At 43.1% G+C, this 27,966-nt stretch overlaps 1 protein-coding gene across 1 annotated transcript in view; it reads left to right on the top strand.

Moving 5' to 3' along the window:
- The window catches only part of LOC145395457 (uncharacterized), a 106,782-nt gene that overhangs the window by 34,460 nt on the left and 44,356 nt on the right, over nt 1-27,966 (top strand). Inside the window, exon 3 of the mRNA XM_080269060.1 lies at nt 1,721-1,930. Within this exon, the coding sequence (XP_080125186.1) occupies nt 1,721-1,930 (210 nt within the window). The remainder of the gene's footprint in view (nt 1-1,720; nt 1,931-27,966) is intronic.

The raw sequence follows: 27,966 nt of genomic DNA on the forward strand, positions 1-27,966 counted from the left end.
CACACTTTATGTATTCAAGATGACGAGGTGGCAGTTTACACACACACACACACACACACACACACACACACAGCCTTTATGTATTCAAGATGACGAGGTGGCAGTTTACACACACACACACACACACACACACACACTCAATATCACCAGATGGCAATTCTAGGCCAAGTTATAGTCACTAGTCACTTGCATCAAATCTTTACACTTCATAACCTAGCCCTGGACCCCTACGCTCGATAGTTACTGCAGTTAGTCTATTGAAAAAAAAAAAATCACATATATGCTCAGTTTTAGTCCCAAGAAAGATAAGTAAAAGGCTATAATTCATATATTTGTCTTTTCACCATTTAAACAATTCAAAGTTACGGTACGGGCTAATATTTGAGTTGCTCCGGTGCAGAATAAACGTATATACAATTCCTCTTCTTTGCTGCTGTGTCTGACTATCGTATCTTCTGTGTGTCAAAGTGGTGTGTGTGTACGACGTAGCTGGAGTGTGTCTGCTATAAATATCATCCTCCTTTTTGCTATTACAAACCTTATTGGACAAATTCCTGACTCAGCCAATCATAGCCCGCACGTGTGTTTTTCCCGCTCCTATAGTCAGCATTGTACTGTTTGAGTGTTCCTTTGTGGGTATCTGTTAGCCAGGCATCAAACACTATCTATCTATCTATTGCCAGACTAGTCCCAATCCCATAAGGGGTGGTCACAAAGAAGGCCTCTGGCGATAGATAGACAGATAGATAAAATGATAGATGTATGGATGAATAAAATTATCTTTTTAAATTGTATGAAGGTAAAACGTGATTAAAGAGTGAGAAGCAGCGTCATTGATATTTACTGTAAGTTTTGTTGGAGAGGGAAGGTGGAAAGTGAAGGTTATTCGGAGAGAGAGAGAGAGAGAGAGATGCAGACGATGAATTTCGCTCTGAAGAAGATAAATGCTATTGTGTGTGTGTGTGTGTGTGTGAGAGAGAGAGACAGAGATGCAAACGATTTCTCGCTCTGAAAAAGATAAATGCCATTTGTGTGTGTGTGTGTGTGTGTGAGAGAGAGAGAGAGAGACGTGCAAACGATGAGTTCTTGCTCTGAGAGAGAGTGAGTGTGTGCGTGTGTGTGTGAGAGAGTGGGAGAGAGAGAGCAATGTAGATGTTTTTGCACTGAGAAAAGATAGGTGTGTGTGTGTGTGTGTGTGTGTGTGTGTGTGTGTGTGTGTGTGTGTGTGTGTGAAAGAGAGAGAAAACAATGTTGATATAAATTCTTGCTCTGAAAAAAGATAATTACCAGTGTGTGTGTGTGTGTGTGTGTGTGTGTGTGTGTGTGTGTGTGTGTGTGTGTGTGTGTGTGTGAGAGAGAGAGAGAGAGAATGTAGATGATGTAAGTACTGATTGAAAAAGATAAGTGCTATTGTGTGTTTGAGAGAGAGAGAGAGGGAGAGGGTGGAAGAGAGAGCAGACGACATAAAAAAACGATTCAAGAGGTAATAGTAAGTGTTTATAAACCCACAAAAACACAACCCTGCATACGAAATAATTTAACTCCAGCAATGTCAATCTTATATGAGAAGGGAGTGTGTGAGCTGGGAGCAGGGTAGTGAAATGGCGGGGGAGAGGGCGACGTGGAGGCGATTTATTTGTGGCCACACCGTATGGGATTAAGGCGTGTGGCAAGAGACTATGAATCGTACTCAGTTTAATGCATAACCTATCAATTGCAGAGCCTGGGACGTTGCAACAGGAGGAGAGGCAGGGGGAGCAGTGTGGGAGGCCAGGCAGACCCGCCAATGGAACCGTCTCCACCTCAGGACGATTTTATTTCCCGGGAGAGAGAGTCGCGTACAAGTGTCTGGAAGGGTTTGTTCTGGTGGGGAGTGAGGAACGGACCTGCCAGCGGGACGGTACTTGGAGCGACGATGTGCCTTTGTGTGGTATGTTGTGGATGTGTTTTTATCTATCAGTCTATCTATTTATCTATCTGTATCTATCTATCTATCTGTCCTGCCTGGGTTTGTTTTGGTTGGTACAAAGGAACAAACTTGCCAGAGGGACGGTACTTGGAGCGACGATGTGCCCTTGTGTGGTTTGTTGTGGATGTGTTTTATCTATCAATCTGTCTTTCTATCTATCTATACCACTGAGCATGCAGAGGCCGTCTCATGGGCAGCGCCATGTAATTTATGTAGCCACTGTAGCGGTAGCCATGTTAAACCACGCATGATGCCCGCGTTCTTGTACTGAGCTGCTCTGTGGGATTTTGAAAGCAGTTGATGGTTTCCCAAAATATAATGCCATGGTCCACTGTACAGCTTAGGGATACATTAATGGCCACAGGAATTCATGGAAGAAAGACGAGGCCAGTAAAAGGGGCCCATTTGTCTCCGGTTTTTCTCTCCATGTCCTCTTCTCTTCTGTTCACTCTCACTTGTAGATATTTCCATGTTCATTCCTGCCTTTATCAATCTAGACATTCGGTTTCATGACGTGGGTAGTGTAAGGAATTCCAACATCATTTCAACACATTACTTCGACGTAAAACAGTTTCAACATCACTGTCATTTTAGCGTTAATATCACACCATCTTTTCCCTTTCTGCCATTCCCTTTCTGTACCATAGTGCCATAGGTAAGTTCTGTTCTGTAGCAACCTGTGGCGTTGTTTTATGCTTCTGTGGCTAAATGTGCGCCATATAATTAATTGAACTAGGCCTAAATAAGTCACAATCCATACATCTATCTATCAGTTGCCAGACGCCATAATCCCAGAAGGGGTTGCCATTTGATGTGATTTTTACAGGGAGGAGCACTCAATATCCAAAGAATACACACGGATATTGGCAGCACTAACCCTCCACCAACCCACTTGTTGACACGTAGGGAACACACATGGTTTGGGTATATGGTTACCACCCAGCGTTGTAAATGGTTTCCTGGCTTACAGGAAACCATTAGGCTTGTCACTCAATGTAAAGCCACCTGTAAAGGAAAGAAAAGCAATAAGAAGTGACAGGAAAGATGGGAGAAATAGGAAGAGAGGAGGACAGGCACAGAAAAAGAATGATAAAGGCTAAGGAAGAAGTAGGCAGCACTACATCAAGTGAGTGGATGATGGTGAGAAATAGGAAGAGAGGAGGACAGGCACAGAAAAAAGAATGATAAAGGTGAAAGGGGAAGTTGGCAGCACTACATCAAGTGAGTGGATGACGGTGAGAAATAGGAAGAGAGGAGGACAGGCACAGAAAAAGAATGATAAAGGCTAAGGAAGAAGTAGGCTGCACTACATCAAGTGAGTGGATGATGGTGAGAAATAGGAAGAGAGGAGGACAGGCACAGAAAAAAGAATGATAAAGGTGAAAGGGGAAGTTGGCAGCACTACATCAAGTGAGTGGATGACGGTGAGAAATAGGAAGAGAGGAGGACAGGCACAGAAAAAGAATGATAAAGGCTAAGGAAGAAGTAGGCAGCACTACATCAAGTGAGTGGATGATGGTCGCCACCACCTAGTGACGAAAAGAAGAACTTTACTAAACTCTTATTATTACTATTATTATTATTATTATTATTATTATTTTGAGGCGATAATGCTTTTGACAAGTTGGTGGTGATTGTCTGAATGCAACATGTCCCGAAGAACTTACTTACTAACCCAAATTTCCCCCGAGGGTGAGATGGAGGGATGGAGTGGAGAGGTATATGAGAGAGGGGGGTGTGAGTTGGGAGCAGGGCAGTGAAATGGCGGGGGACAGGGCGACTTGGAGGAGATTTGCTTGCGGCCACCCCAAACGGGATTGAGGCGTCTGGCAATAGGTAGCTAGATAGATTAATAATGCCGACGAGTAAAGAGATTGCGAAGAAATATTGCATTCACTCCTTCGTCACCAACCTGTCAAGTGCATCTTTGCCTCGATTTAAAAAAAGAAAAAAAATGAATATAGTAAAGTTTATGCAGAAATGACAGTCTCAACATGGATGCCAATGGGGTTAGGTAGAATTTAGAGCCACTCCTACCCTTGTCTTCTGAACCGTTTTTCTGTCATTGGGGACGATTTTTGGAAGGCACTGTTTTTGCTCCTCGTCCTTGCTTCCTGTGTTGAGCCTCTGGACCACTGCAATTGCTCATTCCTCAGCATCATTTATCTGTCTATCTATCTATTGGCAGACGCCTTAATCCCGTAAGAGGTGGCCACAAACAAATCGCCTCCCTGTCGCCCTGTCCCTCCGCCATTTCATTGCCCTGCTTCCAGGTCACGCTCCCGTCTCTCATATACCTCTCCACTCCATCCCTCCATCTCATCCTTGGCCTCCCCCTCCCTCTCCCCTGCTCCTTGACCTTGGCCATCCATCAATTACAGCTTTCAAATTTGGGGCCAGGTCTTTGTGGTCTGGGGCACAAATGGTCTCTGATACCTCCTGTTAAACTCCAGCCTCAGCAGCCAGCCATCCTAGCATTTCTTTCATTTAGCCAGTCGCAAATCTGTCCAGGTGTCTGTGGCTGAAATGCAGAGATTTTTTTCCCCTCCAGCCTCTTCAGACACTTCCTGGCTGGCTGGTGAAGGTCTCCCAGCATCCTTTGCCTGATTTCCAGTTCCAAGTTTCGTCGAAGAAGATCAGAGAGGCGGCCTCCTTGCTGAAATGCCAGAGGTGACGTGTAAGGGCCTTCTCTGCCGTTGATCCCACCTGCTGCTCCGGGTAGCTTAGGATGTCCTTGAGATAGTCCGGATCATTCGTGGGGTCCTGCCTGGTGTAGTAGATTTATGCCAATACTTGATGTCGTACTGTGGCTAACCCTGTCTGTGAATTGTGTGATCTTGAGAGCATATATGACCTTGGCCATCCATCTTCTGTTTATCTATCTATTACCAGACGCCTCAATCCCGTTCGGGGTGTCCACAAACAAATCGCCTCCACGTCGCCCTGTCCCCCGTCATTTCATTGCCCCTGCTCCCAACTCACACCCCCCTCTCTCATATACCTCTCCACCCCATCCCTCCATCTCATCCTCGGCCTCCCCCTCCCTCTCCCCCCCTCCTTTTTGCTTGATTGTATTCACCTTGTGCTCGAAATCTGATACCAATTCTCCTTTCTCTCTCTCCCAAGGTACAAATAGCAAAACCTAAGCCGCTCTTCGTAGTCCTCAGTTGGGTAAGGGTCACTGAGAACATTATCGATGTATTCCTTCATAAAAACACGACGGCACTCTTCCCAACCCCCTCGCAGGTCTTTGGCACTCGTGGTCATAGTTTTGAAGCTCGTCTGGTCTATGTCGTTCCTTTGTTCCTGAAATCTCCTGAAAGATGGGATATATGGACTGCTTTGGCGGCCCAGGCAGAGCTCAGACACATCTTCCAGGATCAGTTCATGAATGTGATGCCTGCAAGCGAGCCAAAAGAGTGGCAGTTTTGTGGATTGCTCGATTCGAATACAGGCGCCATTAAGCATCCCAGCGTTGGCAGCATCGCCTGAGGCACTGAAACGACACTCGCCCACTGACCAACTTTATGGGGCGGGGCATGGCAAATTCCCGAGTTGCAATCGGCAGCCCAAATGTGGCCAGTGAGTGCGGCCTCAAAATACACTTCAGTTTCCGAGAAATTTTGCAGGAATCATTTATAGAGACAGTGGATCTCAGCCACAAGCGATATGAACAAACCTGGGTACAGTGACAGAAAAGAGAGGAAAATGTGGAAAAGAAGTGGAAAGTAGAATGACACAAGGAAGGAAAGTAGCTGGTGCAATGAAGGCCTTGATAAGAAACAGAGGCTTGAGTGTTGCAGCTGCACGAGGCTTACATGAAGGAGTGTTAGTGCCAACTTTAACATATGGATGTGAGACTATGGTGTGGCATGAAAATGAAAAGTCAAGAGTGAGAGCAGTGGAGATGGGACTGCTGAGGAATATATGTGGAGTACAGAGGGTGGATAGGATACGAAATAATGTGATTCGTGAAAGGTGTGGAGTGAGGAAGTCTGTGGACACCAGAATCGAAGAGAGAGTAGTGAGATGGTATGGTCATGTGGAGAGAATGGATAACAATAGAGTGGTGAAAAGATTTATCTGAGTGAATTTGAAGGAGGGAGGAGGCGAGGTAGGCCAAGGAGAAGGTGGAGGGATATGGCGGATGAGTGTGTGAGGAAGAGAGGTTTGGAATTCAGTGAGGCTAGGGAACTGACAAGAGATTTGAGCTGGCTGGATGAATGTTGTGAGAAGTGCATGATCAGGGATTTGGCACCCCTTTTTAATGTGACAGCGTCTTGATTGACTCAGTCGGATACGTTTATGTGAAGCTACGGAATGTGGTGAATGTTTTTGGCGTATCAGATGGAGCCAGGATTCCGGGGGCTTGAATGATGAGTGAATGGAAGCGTGGCCCATTGGATTGAGCAGACTTGAGCTGTGTGGATGTTGCTACTCCTCACCCTGCCCTAGGGTGGGAAAGGAGGTCCGGATGATGATGATGATGTAGAATATTTCCAAACATAAAACACCTGAGTGTGTGTGTGTGTGTGTGTGTGTGTGTGTGTGTGTGTGTGTGTGTGTGTGTTTAACAGAGAGAGGATGTGTGTGTTTAACAAAAAAAAAAAAAAAAGCCAGTCTCTCTATGCACATATCGAGACATTTCCTGCGTGCTTAGTCAGTCAGTGTTGTATAAATATTTTCACAGGGTGTATACCTCCATTAAACGAAGTGTCAGCGAACTTGGAGTTAAAGGAGCTTCCCGTGGTCTTAGAAGGCTCCTTAACACCTCTTCCTTACCGATTTATTTTAAGACAGCCTCCTAGTGGTCTTAGAAGGCTCCTTAACACCTCTTCCTTACTGATTTATTTTAAGACATCCTCCTAGTGGTCTTAGAAGGCTCCTTAACACCTCTTCCTTACCGATTTATATTAAGACAGCCTCCTAGTGGTCTTAGAAGGCTCCTTAACACCTCTTCCTTACCGATTTATATTAAGGCAGGCTCCTAGTGGTCTTAGAAGGCTCCTTAATACCTCTTCCTTATTGATTTATTTTAAGACTGCTTCCTTGTGGTATTAGAAGGCTCCTTAACACCTCTTCCTTACTGATTTATTTTAAGAGCCTCCTTGTGGTCTTGGAAGGCTCCTTAACACCTCTTCCTTACCGATTTATTTTAAGACGGCCTCCTAGTGGTCTTAGAAGGCTCCTTACACCTCACCCTTAACTATCTAGTGCCAGACGCCTTAATCCCGTAAGGGGTGGCCACAAACAAATCGCCGCCTCATCCTTACTGATAAATTAAAATACATTATAGGATTTAAAATACTCTAAAATGCTCTATAGGAAGGAATGGTTAATGGAAACTATTTTGGAGGTCTTGTAGTCTCTCTATTTTTTATTTCAAAGGAAGAAGGAACCCAAGGCCAGACCCCAGTGAGGTTGTACCAAAGACAGACAGACAGAGAGATAACATGGAGCCAAATTCAAGGTCTGTTCATTTTGAGATGCCTGGACACACTGCGTTTGAAGTGGAGGTCATAGACAGTTCCAGAGTTGACCCGTTGTATATATGAAGGACTGTGTGTGTGTGTGTGTGTGTGTGTGTGTGTGTTTGTAAAATTAGCTAAAACGTAGTGGTTGTCCATGAAGAGAGAGTTGAGCTTCCTGGACTCTCTCTCTCTCTCAGATTTAATCACAGTTTGAGGGACTTGTGTTTTCACTTTTGTGTGTGTGTGTGTGTGTGTGTGTGTGTGAGAGAGAGAGAGAGAGAGCGACTCTGGGCATAAGCTTTACAGCCTGCTATCAAGGCCCAGTAGTCCTCCTACGTACCGCACACCTCTACATGTCACCACTTGTGTGTGTGTGTGTGTCTTTTTTACTTTCATGTGTGTGTGTGTGTGTTTTAGCTCTTTCAGGTTTGTGTGTGTGTGTATTGGCTTTTTCTTTCAGGTTTGTGTGTGTGTGGGGGGGGGAGGCATTTTCTTTCGTGTGTGTGTGTGTGTATGTAGTAGTAGTAGTAGTAGTAGTTCTAATAAATCACTTAATAACGTGTGATATATTAATATACTGATATCCACAAGGAAAGAGGTAGTAATAGTAGAACTACCACCACTACCACCACCACCACCATTACTACTATTACTTACCACCACCACTATTACTACTATTGCGGTTACTACTACTAATACTGCTAAGTCTACTTCTGTTACTACTGTACTATTACTACTACTACCACCACCACCATCACTACACGTACATTTTTATCTCCACCCAATTAATTCCTCCAGTTTTTCATTCAAGTTTCTCTCCACTACTCCAATGTTACCTCCAACTTTCTCTCCTCTTACCACAACTCTCTCTCACTCTCTCTCTCTCTCTCTCTCTCACGAATTAATTATATCCATTTGTCAGCGTGTCCGTACATATATTAATTTATACTATCCTTATTACAATTGTGGCATTTTTCATTATAAATATGGCGGAGTTTTTGCAGTTTATTTATTATTGAAAGGTTGGCGCTGTTTTTGTAATTTTGGCATCATTATAACTTGGCAGAAAATTTAAAATGATGGGTAAGCGTCCCCGTATGCTTGGGAGGACAGGTATGTAAAGCACAAATATTACCTGGCAAGCGTGATGTTATTTGATATCCAGAAATCATACTCATCATATTTATTAACGTTCTAGACTCATTTTAAAGCAACCAAAACACTTCTCTAATAATTTATTTTTACGATTTCTAAATAAATACTCGGTTAATAGTGTAAGAATACAAGAAAATTGGTTAGGTTTTGATTTGTCACGGTATTGTTTTGACCTTACTGCGTTTCATGATTTGTGAGGTGACACCTTGCTTGTTTAGGCACCTTTTTGTGCTGTTTAAAAATTTGAAAATATCGACGTGAAACAGACCTTCCCGAGCCAAAGGACGGAAGGAAAGAAGAATTTAAACCTTTGTGAATACGACTTTGGTTTTGGAGCGGCGTAGAGGCCAGGAAATAAGGTAAGATTTTCGCTTTATTTGTGGCGTCAGTCTTTATTGAATTCTGGCATTGTTGAAATTACGCCGCCATCTTTATTGCTAATTTTGTCATTATTGTTGATTTTGCGTAATTTTGGTGATAATGTATTGCTATTTTTGGCGTCATTATTGTTGATTTTGCGTAATTTTGGTGATATTGGCGACATGCTGGTAATAATGCTAGTCACGACGACGTGCTGTGGAAAACGTGGTCTTTGTTGGATTCGGGGATTACTGTATTGCAATTATCGCGCCCCTTATTATTTTGGCGTCGTTGTTGTTGATGTGGCGTATTCTTGGTAACATTGGCGACATTCTGGTAATTTTGCTAGTCATGAAGAAGTGCTGTGGAGAACGTAGATGTGTAAAAATTGAATAACCACAGATTACGTGTTTTGAGAGAGCTGTTGTTTTTATTGTGTATACAAGCTCCAACATGCATACGTCGGCCTCGGTCACCTAATGGGGGTTTTCCACGCTGCTCGATCTCTGGCAGCCTAAGTGTGGTGTTGTTATTATTATTAGTAGTAGTAGTAGTAGTGTTATTGTTATCATTATCATCATCATCATCATCATTCCATCACATCTTCCTCCCCCCCTCTCCCTCCCTCTCCTCCTCCTGCTTTTCTTCCTCCTCCCTCCCTCTCCTCCTCCTGCTTTTCTTCCTCCTCCTCCCCTCTCCCTCCCTCTCTTCCTCCTCACCACTCCCTCCCCCTCCTTCCCCTCCCATCCCCCTCCCCCCTCTCCCTCTCCCTCTTCCTTCGCCTTCCTCCTGTTCCTCCTCCATCTTTTCTTCCTCCTCCTCCTCCTGCCTCTTCCTGTTCCTCCTGCCTTTTCTCCTCCTCCTCTTCCTGCCTCTTCCTCTTCCTCCTGCCTTTTCTCCTCCTCCTCTTCCTCCTCTTCTTGCTCCTGCTCCTCCTCCTCCTCTTTCTCTTCCTCTTCATCCTCTGTGTCTCTGTTAATGTCTGTTAATTCATACTCTCTCTCTCTCTCTCTCTCTCTCTCTCTCTCTCATTGTACCTACACACAACTCATCGTACTGAACGAAAGATATGGTACAGCCCTTTACTTTCTCTTCCCCCCCCCCTCTGTGTGTGTGTGTGTGTGTGCCCACCGCTGAACACAACCCATCGTACTGAACAAAATATATGATACAGCCCTTTACTTTCTCCTTCCCCCCCTGTGTGTGTGTGTGTGTGTGTGTGTGTGTGTGTGTGTGCCCACCGCTGAACACAACCCATCGTACTGAACAAAATATATGATACAGCCCTTTACTTTCTCCTTCCCCCCCTCCTGTGTGTGTGTGTGTGTGTGTGTGTGTGTGTGTGTGCCCACCGCTGAACACAACCCATCGTACTGAACAATAGATATGGTACTAGCCTTTACTTTCAAATAAGGCTTTTCTTTACGCTTCGGTCACTGTCTTTGTTTTTCGCGTTGTTTACATTTTGGACGTGGAGTGTGGGTTGCATCATCTGGTTTCCTTTACGCTGTGACTCTGCATCCGTTCCATAGCGCTTCTTCGTGACTAGCGCATCCGTTCCACAGCGCTTCTTCGTGACTGGCATATACTTTATTGTTAATTTGTCTTAACGCCTTGATGTTGGAGAGAGAGAACCACAAGTCCACTACCATCATCACACCCACCATACCACAGCTACCACTACCTCCACAACCACATCTTCCACCACCACAGCTACAAAGGAATTCAAAGTGCAGCAAACAGCAACAGACCTAATGGTTCATTCGAGGCTGCTTGTTACAAAGAAGACTATCACTATGATATCTAATTCTACATGTTGATGGTAAGGATAGTAAAGCAAGAAGGCTCTCCCCCACCCACCAAACCCTCCAGTGGCAGCTGGCAGGAAAAAAGTGAGGAAGACCACCATGCAGCGTGGAAAAGCTGACATGGAATTGTCATAGGAAAGACTGGAAAGTGGTAAACTGTATTCTCCTACTATATCTATACAAGTGTCAGTAAGCTAGTCATCATTAATTACATAGTATTTCCCTGCTGTAGAGAAAAACAGCTTATATTATTATTATTATTATTATTATTATTATTATTATTATTCAGTCTTGAAGGTGTTTAGTCGGGGATTTGAAGTGATATACTTATCCATGCGATTGTTGAATATCACCACCGTACTGCAGTCAACGACATCCCTGGCCAGTTTTTTCCAAATGTTAAGAACCATGTTGAAGAAAAAATGTTTGGTTTCATTAGACTGGAAATGCTGACCAATAATCTTATACCCATTACCTCTAGTATAGTTTGAGCGATGTGGCAGAGTACTTGTTAACATCCATATTATCGATTCCCTTAATAATCTTGAATACTTGAATCAGATCCCCTCATAGTCTGCACTTTGACAGGGTAAACGACTTTAGCTCATTTATTCGCTCCTCGTATGATTTGTTCCTCAGTCTGGGTATCATTTTTGTTACTCATTGCTGCTTACTCTCTGATTTCTCGTATCTTTCCTGTAATACGGTGACGAGAATTGCACACAGTACTCTAGGTGTGGATGCACTGAGGAATTGTACGGGATAAGAATTATATTTTCATATTTGAATAATGGTCTACCTACAACTCCAACTACTGTAGTTTGTTTGCCTTGTTTGTAGCTTCTGTGCACTGTTTACTTGGCTTCCGATCATGTTACAGTTATTCTTAGATCCTTTCCATGGTTTACATTCATGAGTTGAGAATGATTCATTGTATAACTATATTTCTCATTTTTACTTGCAATATTTAGAACTTTGCATTTGTCAATAATAAAATCCATTTGCCACTTTTCTGCCCAGTTAGGCATCAAGATCCCTTTAAATCGGTATTCTTTGTTCTGGGGTATCTGCTCTATTACCAGTTCATATCAGCTGATTTTGATTCTTTACAAATGCGCCTTCATCAATGTCGTTTATATAAATCAAGAACAATGTAGGATCCAAAACTGAGCCTTGCAGTACTCCACTTATAACAGTTGTGCAGTCTGATTCCTTACCATTGATTACAATTCTTTGTTTACAATTCATAAGCCAGCTCTCAGTCCATCTTAGTACACTGCCACAGATACCATAGATGTGCAGTTTCTTGACAAGTTGGATATGTGAAACTTTAACAAGTGCGTTTTTTAATTCAAGGTAAATGACATGGACAGATGTTGTGTTGTCATACAAAGTGGTAACATCATTGAAAAAATAGAGTTAATTAGTAAGACATGAACACTTATTTTGGAGTTCATGGTGAGAGTCTGAGTAATATCTTCTGACTGCTTGACCAATTTGTCTCTGATTATGGTTTCCAATAACTTGCTAACAACTGATGTCAAGCTTATTGGTCAGTAATTGCTGGGTTAAGATTTGTCTCCCCTTTTGAATATCGGAGTTACGTTTGTTAATTTCCAGCTGCTTTGTACAGTGCCGCTTCTGAGAGAGATGTTGATATTTGTGCCAAGGGTTTCACTATTTCTTCTTTTGCCTCCTTGAAGACTCTGGGAGATATTCTATTTGGCCCTGATGTTTTATATATTTTTAGTTTATTAAGCATAAGTGAAATGGCAGGGGACAGGATGACATGGAGGTGATTTGTTTGTGGCCACCTCTTAATTAAGGCGTCTGGCAATAGTTAGATAGATAGTATATCTCTATCACTGATGATAAAATCTTTGAGACCATTTACAACGCTGGGTGGTAACCATATAACCAAACCATACGTGCTCCCTACATGTCAAGTGGGTTGGTGGAGGGTTAGTGCCCCTCCCTGTAAAACAAATAATTCAGAGTCAAGTGGCCACCCATTACGGGATTATGGCGTCTGGCAATAGATAGATAGTCTCATCTATGCGTGGGGAGGACAATGTTTGGATCGAGCTTGGACTTTTTACTGTAAATGTAGATGTAAAGAAAATATTAAGAGTTTTAGCCATCTTGGTTTCATCATTTTCTATGCTCACCATCTGCTGATACTGGTGGTACTATTGTTGGTGGTATTATTTTCTTATTTCTGATAGAACTGAAAAATTCTTTGGAGTTTGATTTACTGATGCTTGTAATATGCACTTCAAGGTTTTTCTTACATTGCTTTATTAACTTTTTAGCATTTTGATGTAAATTATGGTAAATCTTTATCCTTCTCATTATTAGTGGCTTTGTATTTCTGATAAGCAAGTTTCTTTGCTGAAAGACTTCTTAATATTGCTGTTCCACCATTTTGGCTTGTTACTTTTTGCTAGTCTACTGTTATGCATCAGTACACATTCCTTAACTGTCTTATTAAGGATTTCTGTGAACTCTGTCCATGTTGTGTGTATATTTGTTGTTTTAATAATCGGTTCCCATTCATTGCTACATAAAGTTAGCTTTAATTTGTGAAAATCAGCTTTCTTGTAGTCTGGGATTTTCTCTTAACTACAGTCTTGGTTGGTGTTAAAGAAGCTTAGGTTGAATGTGACTATGTAACGGTCACTAGTGCTGAGTTCTTCCTCTACTTGAATGTTAAGAACGAAGTTTTCTGATGTTGCCAGTATAAGATCCAGGATATTTTCTCCATGCGTGTGTTGCTCTACAAACTGATATAATAAGCTTTCAAGTCAGATAATAAGCTTTCAAGTCAGTATACAAGTCTAACCGTGTGTGCAAAGGTAAGGATCCAGTCCATCTTGTTACTGGTAAATTGAAATCTCCAACAAGTACAGTATTCTGGGTGCAACAGACTTCCGCTGTTTGTTCGTATGTTGTCAGTTTCGCAAGTTTGAGCCGGTGGACGATAAATTAATCCAAATGTCATCTGTGTGATTCATTTCGGAGCTTATAAGTTATGTCAGTATTGTCTATCTATCTGTCTATCTATTGCCAGACGCCTCAATCCCGTTCGGGGTGGCCACAAACAAATCGCCTCCAAGTCGCCCTGTCCCCCGCCATTTCGCTGCCCTGCTCCCAACTCACACCTCCCTCTCTCATATACCTCTCCACCCCATCCCTCCATCTCATCCTATTGTCAATTGATGGTTTAGGGATTACAACTGGATGAAGGTTACTTTTAACATACAGTAATACCTCGATATACGATACCTCGGCTTAATGATGGAAGTAGAAATACCACCATATCCCACCTAACGATGGCCAAACCTCTATTTAACGATGGTTTTGTATTTTTTGTTTTTTTTTATCGATTTTGATGATATTTTAGTCTAAAATTGTGTTTTGGTTGATTTATGAACTGTTTTTAGACTTAAATTAATATGTTTTAGCCATAGGTGGGGTGAACATTGTCATTTTGGGGTACAGTTTACTAAGTTTGATTTTTTCCAGACTTGTTTTTTTATATACTATTTTCAGACTTTATTTATTGGTTTATGAGTTATTTACAGGTGTTAGGCTTAGGTTAGCATCTTGTACAGCTGTTAGGCCATTTAGATTGGCTTTACACTTGTTTTTGGACTCATTTGGGTGGGTTTAGGGCTTGGTTGGGAGGGAAATCCAAGGCTCAAAAACACATCCCATTACTTTACATGTTATATCTACCCCGATATACGATACACCGCCTAATGATGGGTATTTACCAAACCAATTGCATCGTTGAACCAGGGTATACCTGTATAGCAATATGTTACCCCTCAGTCTCCCATTCCTCTCATTACTGAAAGTACTGTAACCAGGAATGTTATATCCTTCTATAAAATGTCTTTCTTGAGTATCTATCCAGGATTCAGTAATGGCAACAATATCATATTCATCAACATCTAAATCTGGAAACTTTATTTTCAAACAGCGCATCTACAAGAAAAACTTTAACATTATCCTTACTCTGACAAGGGTAGTCTGGGTCATTGGCTGTTCCCTGATTACAGTTTATGTCAGCATGTCTGTCTGTCCTGCACACTGTCCATTTTTTCTCCAGTAGGACTGCACAGCGTCATCCAGGACATGGCCTAATCACACACAACCAGCTGCATTCAAGTGCGGACCATCTCTTGCAAACAAACCCAGCTGTTGGTAAAAATCATTCCATGTGCTGAAAAAGTCGGTATCTTCCAGCTGACAGAGTGACTTTAACTCCCCCTCTGCTGGCAACTTCTACCTCTCACACCCCCTGTGCCAACCAATTTTTTATTTTCTTTATGTTCTATGTTGTTCTATCTCTATTTATAGCCCGACGCCCTAATCCCGCAAAGGGTGGCCGCAGACAAAACGCCTCCAAGTCACTCTGTCACCCACCATTTGACTCCCCTCCCCCCAACTCAACCCCCCCCCCTCCCTCATATACCTCTCAACTCCATCCCTCCACCTCATCCTCGGTCTACCCCTCCCTCTCCCTCCCTCCTATGTTGTTACATCATTTAAATATGTACTGACACTTTGAATTAGGATTAGGCACACACACTGGCATCTCTTTCGCACACATATGGTAATTTATAAGGCGTCTGTTTCACACAAGAGTCTTTTGTTGCAACATTACTTATGTATGTACTAACACTGTCTCTGAATTAGGACGATGTACACACCCTACATAAGTTTTTGCACTAGCCACAAATGTATGGCATCTCTCACACACATATGGTAATTTGTGAGGCATATATTTCACACAAACCACACTATGTAGGCATCTTTTTTTTTTTTCACTACATCACTGACTTGTATACTAACACTGTCTCCAAATTATGCACTTCTATGAAATTAGGCATCCTTTTCGTACTTTACGTACTTATTGCATCTCTGTCATACACTTACTGTTGTCTGAAATTTGAGGAATGTGTGGTACTCCCTGAAACATGGGATTAGGCATATTCCTACGTCACACTCCTGGTACATGTACTGAGAGTCCTTTCTGTGTGTCTGGGGCCTGGTCATGCTGTGCTGGCACACATAACACTTCTCCTCCGGTTTCTTTACGCCTGGCATGACCTTGGGGGAGTGGTGCCGTGTCAGGCAGAGTGATTGGTCCCTAGGGGCTTGGGTGACCCTGCTGCTGTGGTCTTGGGTGTGGTAGGCGAACAACGCCCAGCACAGCTCAATGATGAATTGTTGGAAGTTTTCTTTGGTACCCGTGACATGGCTGTGGAGGAAGTGTGCATTGAGAACGGTGATGTTGAGGAACAGCTTCTTGTACCACTTCATCATCACTCTTGCACACTTGATGCTGGAGATTATGGATGATGTTGTAGTCGAAGACTGCCTTCGGCTTCCAGACATGGACTTCTCGTGTCGGTAGTCAGTAGCCTTGGTCCTGTGGATGAGTGGGCAGGTTACCATTGACAGGAGGTTTACTTCCCTGTTATGGTACCAGGTGGTGGTGAAGATGTTGTTTGCCAGATGAAAAACAACCTCATCCCTTCCCAGTTCTCCTGCAGCCTTGACCATGAACTTCCTGTTGGCCCTGACTGTGCCACAGACGTCATTTTTGTGATGGTGCAGATACCGGGTGAGGATAGGACTCGTGTACCAATTGTCCAGGCACAGAACGTGACCCTGGCATAAGTACCAGTCCACCATGGTCTTGATGACCACCCCAGAAAGACTAATGGTCCTGTCCTCCACCAGGTCGATCTGTTTACCGGTGTACAAAACATTGTCCTGTACATAACCAGTCTTGCAATCACACATGACAAACAACTTGAAGCCAGACTGGTGGTGCTTGCTGGAGATATTCTCCACAACATGAGATTTCTGTTGATAACGAGGTCTCGGTAGGGGTAGAATGAGTTGCGGAATTTCTCCCTCAGGTCGTCAGACACCATGCGGATTCTCCTCATCCTGTCAGTGCTGTCCCTGGTGGCTGGATCGAGGACGTCGAAGAAATGCAGGCAGCCGAGGATGGTCTGAAACCTATTTCTAGACATCACTCTCCCGAAGAAGGGCGTCAATAGCAATGGGTCTGTGGTCCAATAGGCTTCCAGCCTGGCCTTCCTCGCCATCCTCATCAGCAGCACTAAGCCCAGGAAAGCTTAAAACTCTTCTGTAGTTACATTGGCATCGATGAGTCAGCTGTGGGGTGTCTGTACCGAGCCACCACACAGATAATTGGTGTAGAGGTTGGTCTGGAGGATGATAACCAGGGTTATATCAAAGAAGTGCCTGAAAAAGTCATGGCGGGAGGAGGACTCTGTCAGCTCTACCACAGTTCAGCCCAACTTGTCCGTGCCTATGAAAGGGTGAATATGGGGAACAAAGGAGCTCCCATCTTACCACTGCCACATCACCTCTTCCTCTCCCTTGTCATCTCCCTCATTGCTGCTGGGTCCTCTGTCATCATCAGTAGGGCTGCAAGGCTGTTGGGGAAGACGCCCAGCATCCCCACTCCTCGCACACTCCCACACACATGCCTGATGCCACATGCAGCAGCTGCATTGCCTTTTCCCACTGTTTGAAGCTGTGGGGAGGCGTGCCATGATGGGGATGCGGGGCGGCATGGCGTGAGGTGTGCGGCTGTGGTGAAGGGGTACGATTTGTGCCACGTGGTGGTGAACCATGTGTGACCCTTGATCCTGCAGGGGGCTCCGTAAACAAACACACCACTACTTTACCAAGTTTTCTCTTCTTCATCAGCTGCCCTTCCATACTTGTGTGGCCTCCTTTTTTCATGGAAGGGATGACCCCACCCACGATGGCCATCCTGAAGGTGCAGCTAAGTCGCCTTTGTCCTCTGAATCACTGACATTGTGGGTGAGTGTTGGTGGTTTGGGTGCTTGGCAGATTGCATAATGGCAGTGTACAGGTATACCCTGAGATGTGATACCTGGCATAGCGATGGGGGTAGAAATACCACCATGCGCTGCTTAACGATGGCCAAACACCAGTTTAACGGTAGGTTTTGATATTTAAAAAAAATTGATTTTGATACTTTAGGCTAAAATTTTGTGAAGTTGTTTTATAAACTGTTTTTAGATTTAGATTAATGTGTTTAACCCATAGGTGGGGTGAACATTGTCATTTTGGGGTACAGTTTACTAAGTTTGATTTTTGCGAAACATGTTTGACGATTTTCAGATTTCATTTTTGTGTTTAGGTGAGTTATAACCTGCTGTCAGGCTTAGTTTAGCTTGTTTTAAAGCCATTGGGGGTGTTAGGTTGGCTTGAACTTGTGTTTGGACTCCTTTGGGTGGGTTTAGTACTTGGTTGGGGGGGGGACCCAAGGCTCTAAAACACATCCCTGTACTTTACATGTTAAATCTACGCAGAGATACAATACCCTGCCTAGTGATGGGTTTTACTTAACCAATTGCATTGTTAAACCAGGGTATACATGTACCTCAGTTTCCTAGGTGGTGGTACCTCTTTGTGTCAACTTGATACATGGTGGGGTTGGATGTAGTCTTTGTCGGCTACATCATTGCCATGGAGGAGTCAGAGCTCCAATCGTTGGGAAAACTGAAGAGAATCGTCGATTTCATCTTGGGAACAGCCCTGACATGCCATGGTGCTCTTACACCCATGGTCAAAGGTGAATTGGGGCGACCCAAGGGCGATGGCGCGGGACTCGCACAAGGTGACTCGTATGACCTGCCTCATAGTGGTCTCCCATGGTGCACGACATTCAAAGCTGAATGCCTGGTAAATATTTCCTGCCATTCTCTTTTTTTTTTTTTTTTTTTTTTTTTTTTAACAGGGTCAAAGTTGACCCGCTGCAGGGGCAGTGTGTGTGCAGTACACACACTGGGTGACTCATAGTGGTCTCCCATGATGCACCACAGTCAAAGCTGAACGCATGGTAAATATTTACGGCCTTTCTCAATATTTTGATTTTTGCCGAATTTCTCTTATAATACGGGATCAAAGTTGATCTGCTGCAGAGGCAATGTGTGTGCACGGTGCACTTTCTGGGTGACTCATAGTGGTGTCTCATGAATAATACGGGATCAAAGTTGATCTGCTGCAGAGGCAGTGTGTGTGCACGGTGCACTTTCTGGGTGACTCATAGTGGTGTCCCGTGATGCACGACATTCAAAACTTAACGCCTTGTAAAATAATATTTCCAGCCTTTCTCAATATTTCAATTTTTGGTGATTTTTTATAATCCTAGGCCGTTTATGTACAGCTCTGGCACTGTCAGTGGTAGAGGGCGGGTTAAATGATTATTAAGACTGAAGGCCTCACTGTAGAATGTACTGCCAGCCACAGTCCTCCCTGAAATCAAAATGCTTTTAGTCTGAGCCTTGTATCGCTGGATCATTGTCCGGAATTGCTGCACCAGTTCCTCTGAATGAGTTCGGACCACCTCGTTCATTCCTGTATGTATTACAACTAGTGAGTTATTAGAGGAACCACTAGTTACCACATCGAGGACCTCACTGACAGCTTTAACACCTGCACCTGAAATACAGAAACATTAATGCTGCAAAACTGTCAACTGGCCTGGGAGGATGGAGTCCCCTACTAACCGAACTTCCTGGAGTTCCTTTTCTACCACAGCAAGGATCTGGAATTTGTTGTAGGTGGTTATTGGGTTGATGTTATACTTCACTGCCCTCGCTGTTTTGCACTGGTACGAAGCCCTGTGCAGAAATGATGTTAGCCGTTGGTGGGTCTGTAGGAATGCACGGGAGGATCCTTCAGGGTGATAGAACGGGAACTGGATCTCTTCGTTGACCCTCTCTTGCTCCTCCTGCACTGCGACCGATGTTGTTAGCAGCGAACTCCTTCAGCTCATCCGTCCTGCGGGTCAGAAAACCTGTCCAATTATTCACCTCCGCCAACTTCTCCTTCATATGCTGTCGGTCTTGGCACATAATGCAAACTTGGGAGGGGTCACTGAATAAGGAACCAGTGAATCGGCCGTTACGCGTTGAACAGCTCTTCAGGCTGGGAGGCATTCTGAAGGTTTAAAGGAAAAAGTTGTTTGTAAGTAGAATATATATTTGAAGGTTGACACAAGGTTAGGCCTGAAAAAAGCACAGGTTCAAATTACCACACATCACCACCACCACAGCTACCGCCACCACCACCACAGTTACCACCACCACTACCACCACTACCACCACCACCACCACTACCACCACCACCTACCGCCACCACTACCACCACCACCTACCGCCACCACTACCACCACCACCTACCGCCACCACTACCACCTACCGCCACCACTACACAGTATCACCACTACACAACCACTACCACCACCACCACAGATACCACTTCCATAACCACCACCACCTACCACAACCACTGCCATAACCACCACCACCTACCACCACCACTGCCATAACCACCACCACGTACCACAACCACTGCTACCACCGCCCACCACTACCACAGCTACCACTACCACAACCATCACAGTTACCACCACCATTACCACCACCACCACTACCGGTACCAGTAAATTAATTTGTTGGTTAAGTCGCCATGACGGGCCAATAAACATTCCTAATTGCGGTGGATGGTGGTGGTGGTGGTGGTAGTTGTGGTAGTTTCTCTTAACAGATGGTGTCCTCTCTCTCTCTCTCTCTCTCTCTCTCTCACACACACACACACACACACACACACACACACACACACACACACACACACACACTATATCCTTTCGTCCCACTTTCCATTTCTTCCTGCCTCCCTTCCTTCATTCATTCATTCATTCATTCATTTCTTCCCTCCTACCTTCCTTCCTTCCTTCAGTTCCTTCCTTCATTTCTTACTTGCTGTGTTTTCTTCCTCCCTCTTCCTCTCCTTCTTTCCTCTCTCCATGTCTTAAGTCATTTTTTTCACAGTTCCTCTCTCCCTCCCTTTCTTCCTCCTTTCCCTCCCTCCCTTCCCTCCTCCTTTCCCTCCCTCCCTTCCCTGCATTCATTCCTCCTTTCTCCATTATTTCCTTCTTTCACTTCCTCCTTCCTTTCCTCCTCCCCTCCATCTTTCTTCTCTCCTCTCCCCCCTTCCTTCCCTCCATTCTTTCCTCCTCCTTTCCCTCCCTCAGTTCTTTCCACCTTCCCTTCCCTCCATTCTCCTTCCCTTCCCTCCATTCCTCTTTCTCTCCTTCTCCCCTTTCTCTCCTTCTCTTCCCTTTCCTTCCCTTCCCTTTACTTCCCCTCCCTCCATTCCCTTTTCTCTCCCTCCCTCCATTTTTCCTCCTCCTTTCCTCTCCTTCCCCTTGCCAACACAACTCGAGAAAGACATCAACATTAAACGGAAATGATCCCTAGGCCTTTGAAAGAGAGGGATAGAGAGAGAGAGAGGGAGGGAGGGAGGGAGGAGAGAAAATGAAAAGTATATATTTTTTAGTGAATACGAAGGAAAGTGGATAATGAAGGCTTTAGAGATAGATAGATAGATGGATGGATATATATAGATTATATATGAAGATAGATAGGTGGATGGATGGATAGATAGATAGGTAGATGGATGGATAGATAGATAGGTAGATGGATGGATAGATTAGATAGGTAGATGGATAGATAGATTAGATAGGTAGATGGATAGATAGATTAGATAGGTAAATGGATGGATAGATAGATAGGTAGATGGATAGATAGATAGATAGGTAGATGGATAGATAGATAGATAGGTAGATGGATAGATAGATTAGATAGGTAAATGGATGGATAGATAGATAGGTAGATGGATAGATAGATAGGTAGATGGATAGATAGATAGATAGGTAGATGGATAGATAGATTAGATAGGTAGATGGATAGATAGATTAGATAGGTAGATGGATAGAGATTAGATAGAGATGGAGAGAGCTACACCATCAGTGAAGTAATTAGCGATGCTCACCTGCTGTTGAAAATCTCTCTCTCTCTCTCTCTCTCTCTCTCTCTCTCTCTCTCTCTCTCTCTCACACACACACACACACACACACACACACACACCCACACACAGTATTTACAAACTTCACATCTATTGCAACTCTCTCTCTCTCTCTCTCTCTCTCTCTCTCTCTCTCTCTCTCACACACACACACACACACACACACACACACACACACACACACACACACACACACAGCCTCTATCACCTTATCCCTCTAATCTTTCCTCCCCCTCTGTTCTTTCCTCCCCCTCTGTTCTTTCCCTCCCTCCCCCCGAATTCACACACACACACACACACACACACACACACACACACACACACACACACACACACAATGCCTCAAGACAATTGTGCAAATGAGAACTTTTTTTTGGCACGGTCATAAGCACTGCCAGTCACACAGTATTTTGCAAGACACTGTTATCATGTATTGCAGCACTCTCTCTCTCTCTCTCTCTCTCTCTCTCTCTCTCTCACACACACACACACACACACACACACAGCTTATTTTCCTCTCTCTCTCTCTCTCTCTCTCTCTCTCTCTCTCTCTCTCTCCACACACACACACACACACACACGAGCAATTTTAGTTTCCATCCATCCTCTCTCTCTCTCTCTCTCTCTCATGAAAATTGTGTAAGAGGAAGGAAGAAAGTGGAGAGAAAGAGTAAAGGAAGGAAGGAGGGAGGGACGAAAAAAATGAGAGAGTGGAAGGGAGCAGTAAGGAAAGTAGGAGGGGTTATGGAAGTGTGTATAATGCTGGGAAAATATAAAAACTGTCATTGTGGTATTTTTTTTATGTAAGAAAGAAGGAACCAAAGGCCAGAAGTACGCAAACCGTTCCTTCCAAGAAAAAAACAAAATACAAAGGAGCCAAATTCAAGATCCGTTCATTTTGAGATGCCTGGTAGTTGGTGTTGATGATGATAGTAATAATTGGTTAAAAGTCCCTGTGCACGTTCTTGGTTTAGAAATAATGTAGCCAGATTCAAATTGTCTTTTAAATGTAATTGTATATTTAAGTTTCTGTACTCTTCTACCCCTCGAAAGGAGTGATACCCCCCCCACCTTGTGGAAGGGGGGAAAGAATACCTCCCCAGTGTCTCTGCTTGTCGTAAAAGGCAACTAAAAGAGGCATTTTTATCCCGTCTTTCCATAATTCAAACCCCATATGTCCCCTCCTTTCCGTGTTTCTTTCGGCCTTTGTTTTCCTTCAGCTGCAGTGCCATATAGCCATATTATGGTTTGGCGCAAATTATTCATTATTCTTTCACAGGAGCAATAATTGTTGAGTAAATTGAATCCCCTTGGCCAGCAGATGCGGGTGTGGGTATCTCCAATTCGTTAGTCCTAATCCTATAGTAGATAAGGGTTTGTTTGCATCTCTGAGTCGGTCGTGTGCTTTTAATAATTACAATTCAGTCGTTTGTAAGATTTCCTAGGGCGAATTGATTAAAACAGTGGATTAAATACGTACAGAATAGTGGTTAGTAGAAATCATTACAGAAAATAATATCTAGGGAAATTGAACAAGTAAATGGACTACGGAGTGCGCATGCTTAGACTGGGCAAGGAAGGAAACTATAGATCAGCAAAAATAATTACAGTTCAGTCGTTTGTAATATTTCCTTTGCTGTATTTATTGAGTAAAATTATGTATTAAATATTATAGATTAGTCATTATTGGAAAATAGGTAAAATGATGTATATAGATGCGTTGAACATGTACTTACTGCGCATGCGTCGACTGGGCATGTGGAGTCTGGCAGGATGGAGCACTTGTGGAAGCATTCTCTCGTTACCATCTCAAGAAAAGACACGGAAAGTAAAGGAAAATGGTCAGTGTTTGCCCAAATCTCGAATCCTTGAAGCTAGAGGAATGAACATCACGAATTATTGTGTAGTCAACAGCCTTCACCAACTCAGACTCGGAAGTGAAGTACAGGTAAGCTTCACTCGTTCAAACGTTGCATGAAGTACAGGTAAGCTTCACTCGTTCAAACGTTGCATGAAGTACAGGTAAGCTTCACTCGTTCAAATGTTGCATGAAGTACAGGTAAGCTTCACTCGTTCAAACGTTGCATGAAGTACAGGTAAGCTTCACTCGTTCAAACGTTGCATGTTTTCAGAATTTAAATACACCAGGGAGGTCGTTTGGGGAAATTGAGAGTTTCTAGGAATTATCAGCGTAACCTAAGTGATTGTTATATGTTTCTGGATCAGGTGAGATGATACTAGAGTTTACCATATATTTTTCTACTGAGATGGTATTTATTTGTTACCGGTACCTCAGAATTATGGTTTCCAAAGTAGGGGCATATATATATATTCAAGGGGACCGTTGGATAATTCACAAGTATTTTGGCTGAATTTTAAGGGGGTGAGAACTTGATAATACGGATAATTTTTCAACGGCTTTTATTTGTTTATTTAATTATTATTATTATTATTTTTATAGCAAATCTGGAGGTAATGCAAATGTTAAATGAATTCCCGGAATGGTAAAATTGAGCCCCGTGGATAGTGTTTACAGTCACGTTTCTTTTTCTCCATAAACTATAATGTAATTGTGATAGTTTAAAATTACGGACACCTTCATTTTACCTAATTTAACCTAATGTTTCCTAATCAAACCCAATTATACCCAGCCCAGCCTAACTTATTTTACCCAACCTAATCTTATTTATACTAACAGCCTTATTTTACCCAACCTAACCTTATTTATACTAACAACCTTATTTTACCTAACCTAACCTTATTTATACTAACAGCCTTATTTTACCCAACCTAACCTTATTTATACTAACAACCTTATTTTACCCAACCTAACCTTATTTATACTAACAACCTTATTTTACCCAACCTAACCTTATTTATACTAACAACCTTATTTTACCCAACCTAACCTTATTTATACTAACAACCTTATTTTACCCAACCTAATCTTATTTATACTAACAGCCTTATTTTACCCAACCTAACCTTATTTATACTAACAACCTTATTTTACCCAACCTAACCTTATTTATACTAACAACCTTATTTTACCCAACCTAACCTTATTTATACTGACAGCCTTATTTTACCCAACCTAACCTTATTTATACTAACAGCCTTATTTTACCCAACCTAACCTTATTTATACTAACAGCCTTATTTTACCCAACCTAACCTTATTTATACTAACAACCTTATTTTACCCAACCTAACCTTATTTATACTAACAACCTTATTTTACCCAACCTAACCTTATTTATACTAACAGCCTTATTTTACATACTGGTAACCTAACCTTATTTTTACTAATAACAGCCTTATTTTACCCAACCTAACTTTTACTAAGCCTTATTTTATCTAACCTTAGTTTACCTAACCTAACTTTATTTTACTAACCTTACCTTATTTTTCCCAACCTCATTTTACCCAACAATCTTATTTTACCCTTACCACATTTTTCCTAACCTAACCTTATTTTTACCTAAAACTTTCTTTTTTACCTAACCTAACACAACCTAATTTTACTGAACCTACCCTAACCCATTTCAACCTAACTTAAGCCTTTCGATACTTAGGGCAGTGGTGCAAATGTCACCCGCTTGTTACTGGACAACACAAGCTATCTATCTATCTATCTGTTGCCAGACACCACAATCCTGCAAAGGGTGGCCATTTGCCACTGAGTTAGTCGTTTTACGGGGAGGGACACCAACCCTCCACCAACCCACTTGTTGACACGTAGCTACACCCAACAAAATCACCCGTTGATGGAAAGAAAAAGCATAGTAAATTAGCGCATAATTTATATTCACTGAACGTTTTTATCAGCACTATAAGTAAGTACAACTATTGGAGATGCTGTGAATAAAAAATCAGGCAGATAGAGGCATCAGTAAAGGCAGGGGAAAAGATAATTTAGCAACAATTTTGGCTGTGTGAAAAACCGCTCGTGCCCTGCAGTAAGATCGTAAGATAATTTCCTTTTGTGTTACATAAAACCGACCTGAATTGTCCAACAGTAAATGTGTGTATCCCAAATGTAGCTATTGAAATTTCCTAAAACTTTCTCAGTAATAATTACCATAAAACATGTATTTCTTCGAGAAAACGCGAAGGAAAGAAAAAACTTCGTAAATTAACACAGTTTATATTCGTCAAACATTTTTATCAACACTGTAAGCAAGTACAACTGTTCGAGATTACGAGGGGAAAAAAATCACAGAGATAGAAGCAACACAAAGGGTGTGAGGTTAAATGTTTAAGAGGCTGCTGCTGCGAGTGTGGAAACGGTGGGTTCTCCCAGCACTCAGCCAAGGTCGAGCCAGCCCACATCCTGAGTACTTGCCTGTGGTTGGATGCAGCCTGTGTCGTCCGGTAACGAGAGGGTTAATTTTATGGAACCCACCCTAGCCCATGTCAACCTAACAGTTTTCACGAACTTACCCCGACCCATTTCAGCCTAATGTAACCTAACAGTTTGGGATGAATGAGTTTCCAGTCTTAATCAACCCACTGACCTTTGTAGGAAATGAATGAATCTTGAAGTTGGCTGTTATCTTGTTTTTTCTTGGAGGAATAATCTTGTGGCACCTGGCCTTTGGTTCCTTTTTTCTTGCTTATAGAAGTGCATTAAAAAAGACACTGCCTCCAACATCAACAAACTTAACTAGGTGCTTTTACAAATGTAATATTTATATATACAAATGTAATATGTTTGTGGCCACCCCAAACGGGATTGAGGCGTCTGGCAATAGATAGATAGAATATTTACACAGAATTTGGGTGTCGTTCTCGTGTTCATTTTTAAAGGCTCCAACATGCTTGCATATATCGGCCTTGGTCACCTAATGGCCGTTCTCCATGCTGCTTGTTCTCTGGCAGCCTCCCTGCTCAGTCCCTTAATCCTGAGGTCACACATCATGACCTCGTCCCATGACTTTTATGGTCTACCCCTTGTAACCCCACCCCTAATATTGTCGATTCTCACTTTCTGCACCCAATTATCATCCCTCATCCTCTCTCCATGCCCAGACCATCTCAGTCTACCCCTCCTCATCACAACAAGACACTCCAGTCCCATCCTTCTTCCCAAACCATCTCAGTCTACCCCTCCCCATCACAACAACAATACACTCCAGTCCCATCCTTCCTCCCAAACCATCTCAATCTACCCCTCCTCATCACAACACCAATACACTCCAGTCCCATCCTTCCTCCCAAACCATCTCAATCTACCCCTCCTCATCACAACACCAATACACTCCAGTCCCATCCTTCCTCCCAAACCATCTTAATCTACCCCTCCTCATCACAACACCAATACACTTCAGTCCCATCCTTCCTCCCAAACCATCTCAATCTACCCCTCCTCATCACAACACCAATACACTCCAGTCCCATCCTTCCTCCCAAACCATCTCAATCTACCCCTCCTCATCACAACACCAATGCACTCCAGTCCCATCCTTCCTCCCAAACCATCTCAATCTACCCCTCCTCATCACAACACCAATACACTCCAGTCCCATCCTTCCTCCCAAACCATCTCAATCTACCCCTCCTCATCACAACACCAATACACTCCGGTCCTATCCTTCCTCCCAAACCATCTCAATCTACCCCTCCTCATCACAACACCAATACACTCCAGTCCTATCCTTCCTCCCAAACCATCTCAATCTACCCCTCCTCATCACAACACCAATACACTCCAGTCCCATCCTTCCTCCCAAACCATCTCAATCTACCCCTCCTCATCACAACACCAATACACTCCAGTCCCATCCTTCCTCCCAAACCATCTCAATCTACCCCTCCTCATCACACCAATACACTCCAGTACCATCCTGCCTCTCAGCTCTTCCATCGTAAACCTAGCCCCCCCAGGCCTTGCACTCGGGGATGCGCTGGACATCCACCTAATCCAATAAGTTATGCAAATATGGAAGATAATCCATCATAAAATTTGTGTAGTCATGGGAGCTCATGCAGTTTGATGCCTAGAATTTTTGGACAGACTGCAGGACAGCTGCCATTAACAAATAATAACAGGGATTGTCTTTTATAACTGTACAATTTGACATAATTCAACGGAAGTTATGTTTGTTACGGAGAGTGGCAAGTTAGGTTTGTTGACATCGATGGTGGTGTCTTAACAGAGGGTAATAGATTTGGACCAGATAGTTATTTATCCTTTCATCCTTGTTAGGTTAGGTTAGATTATGTACTGAGCTTAGTAGGAACAAATGAT

The sequence above is a fragment of the Coenobita brevimanus genome, chromosome 31, assembly GCF_032717465.1.
Source record: "Coenobita brevimanus isolate Jiangsu-jjx chromosome 31, ASM3271746v2, whole genome shotgun sequence".
In the NCBI taxonomy this organism is placed as follows: domain Eukaryota; kingdom Metazoa; phylum Arthropoda; class Malacostraca; order Decapoda; family Coenobitidae; genus Coenobita; species Coenobita brevimanus.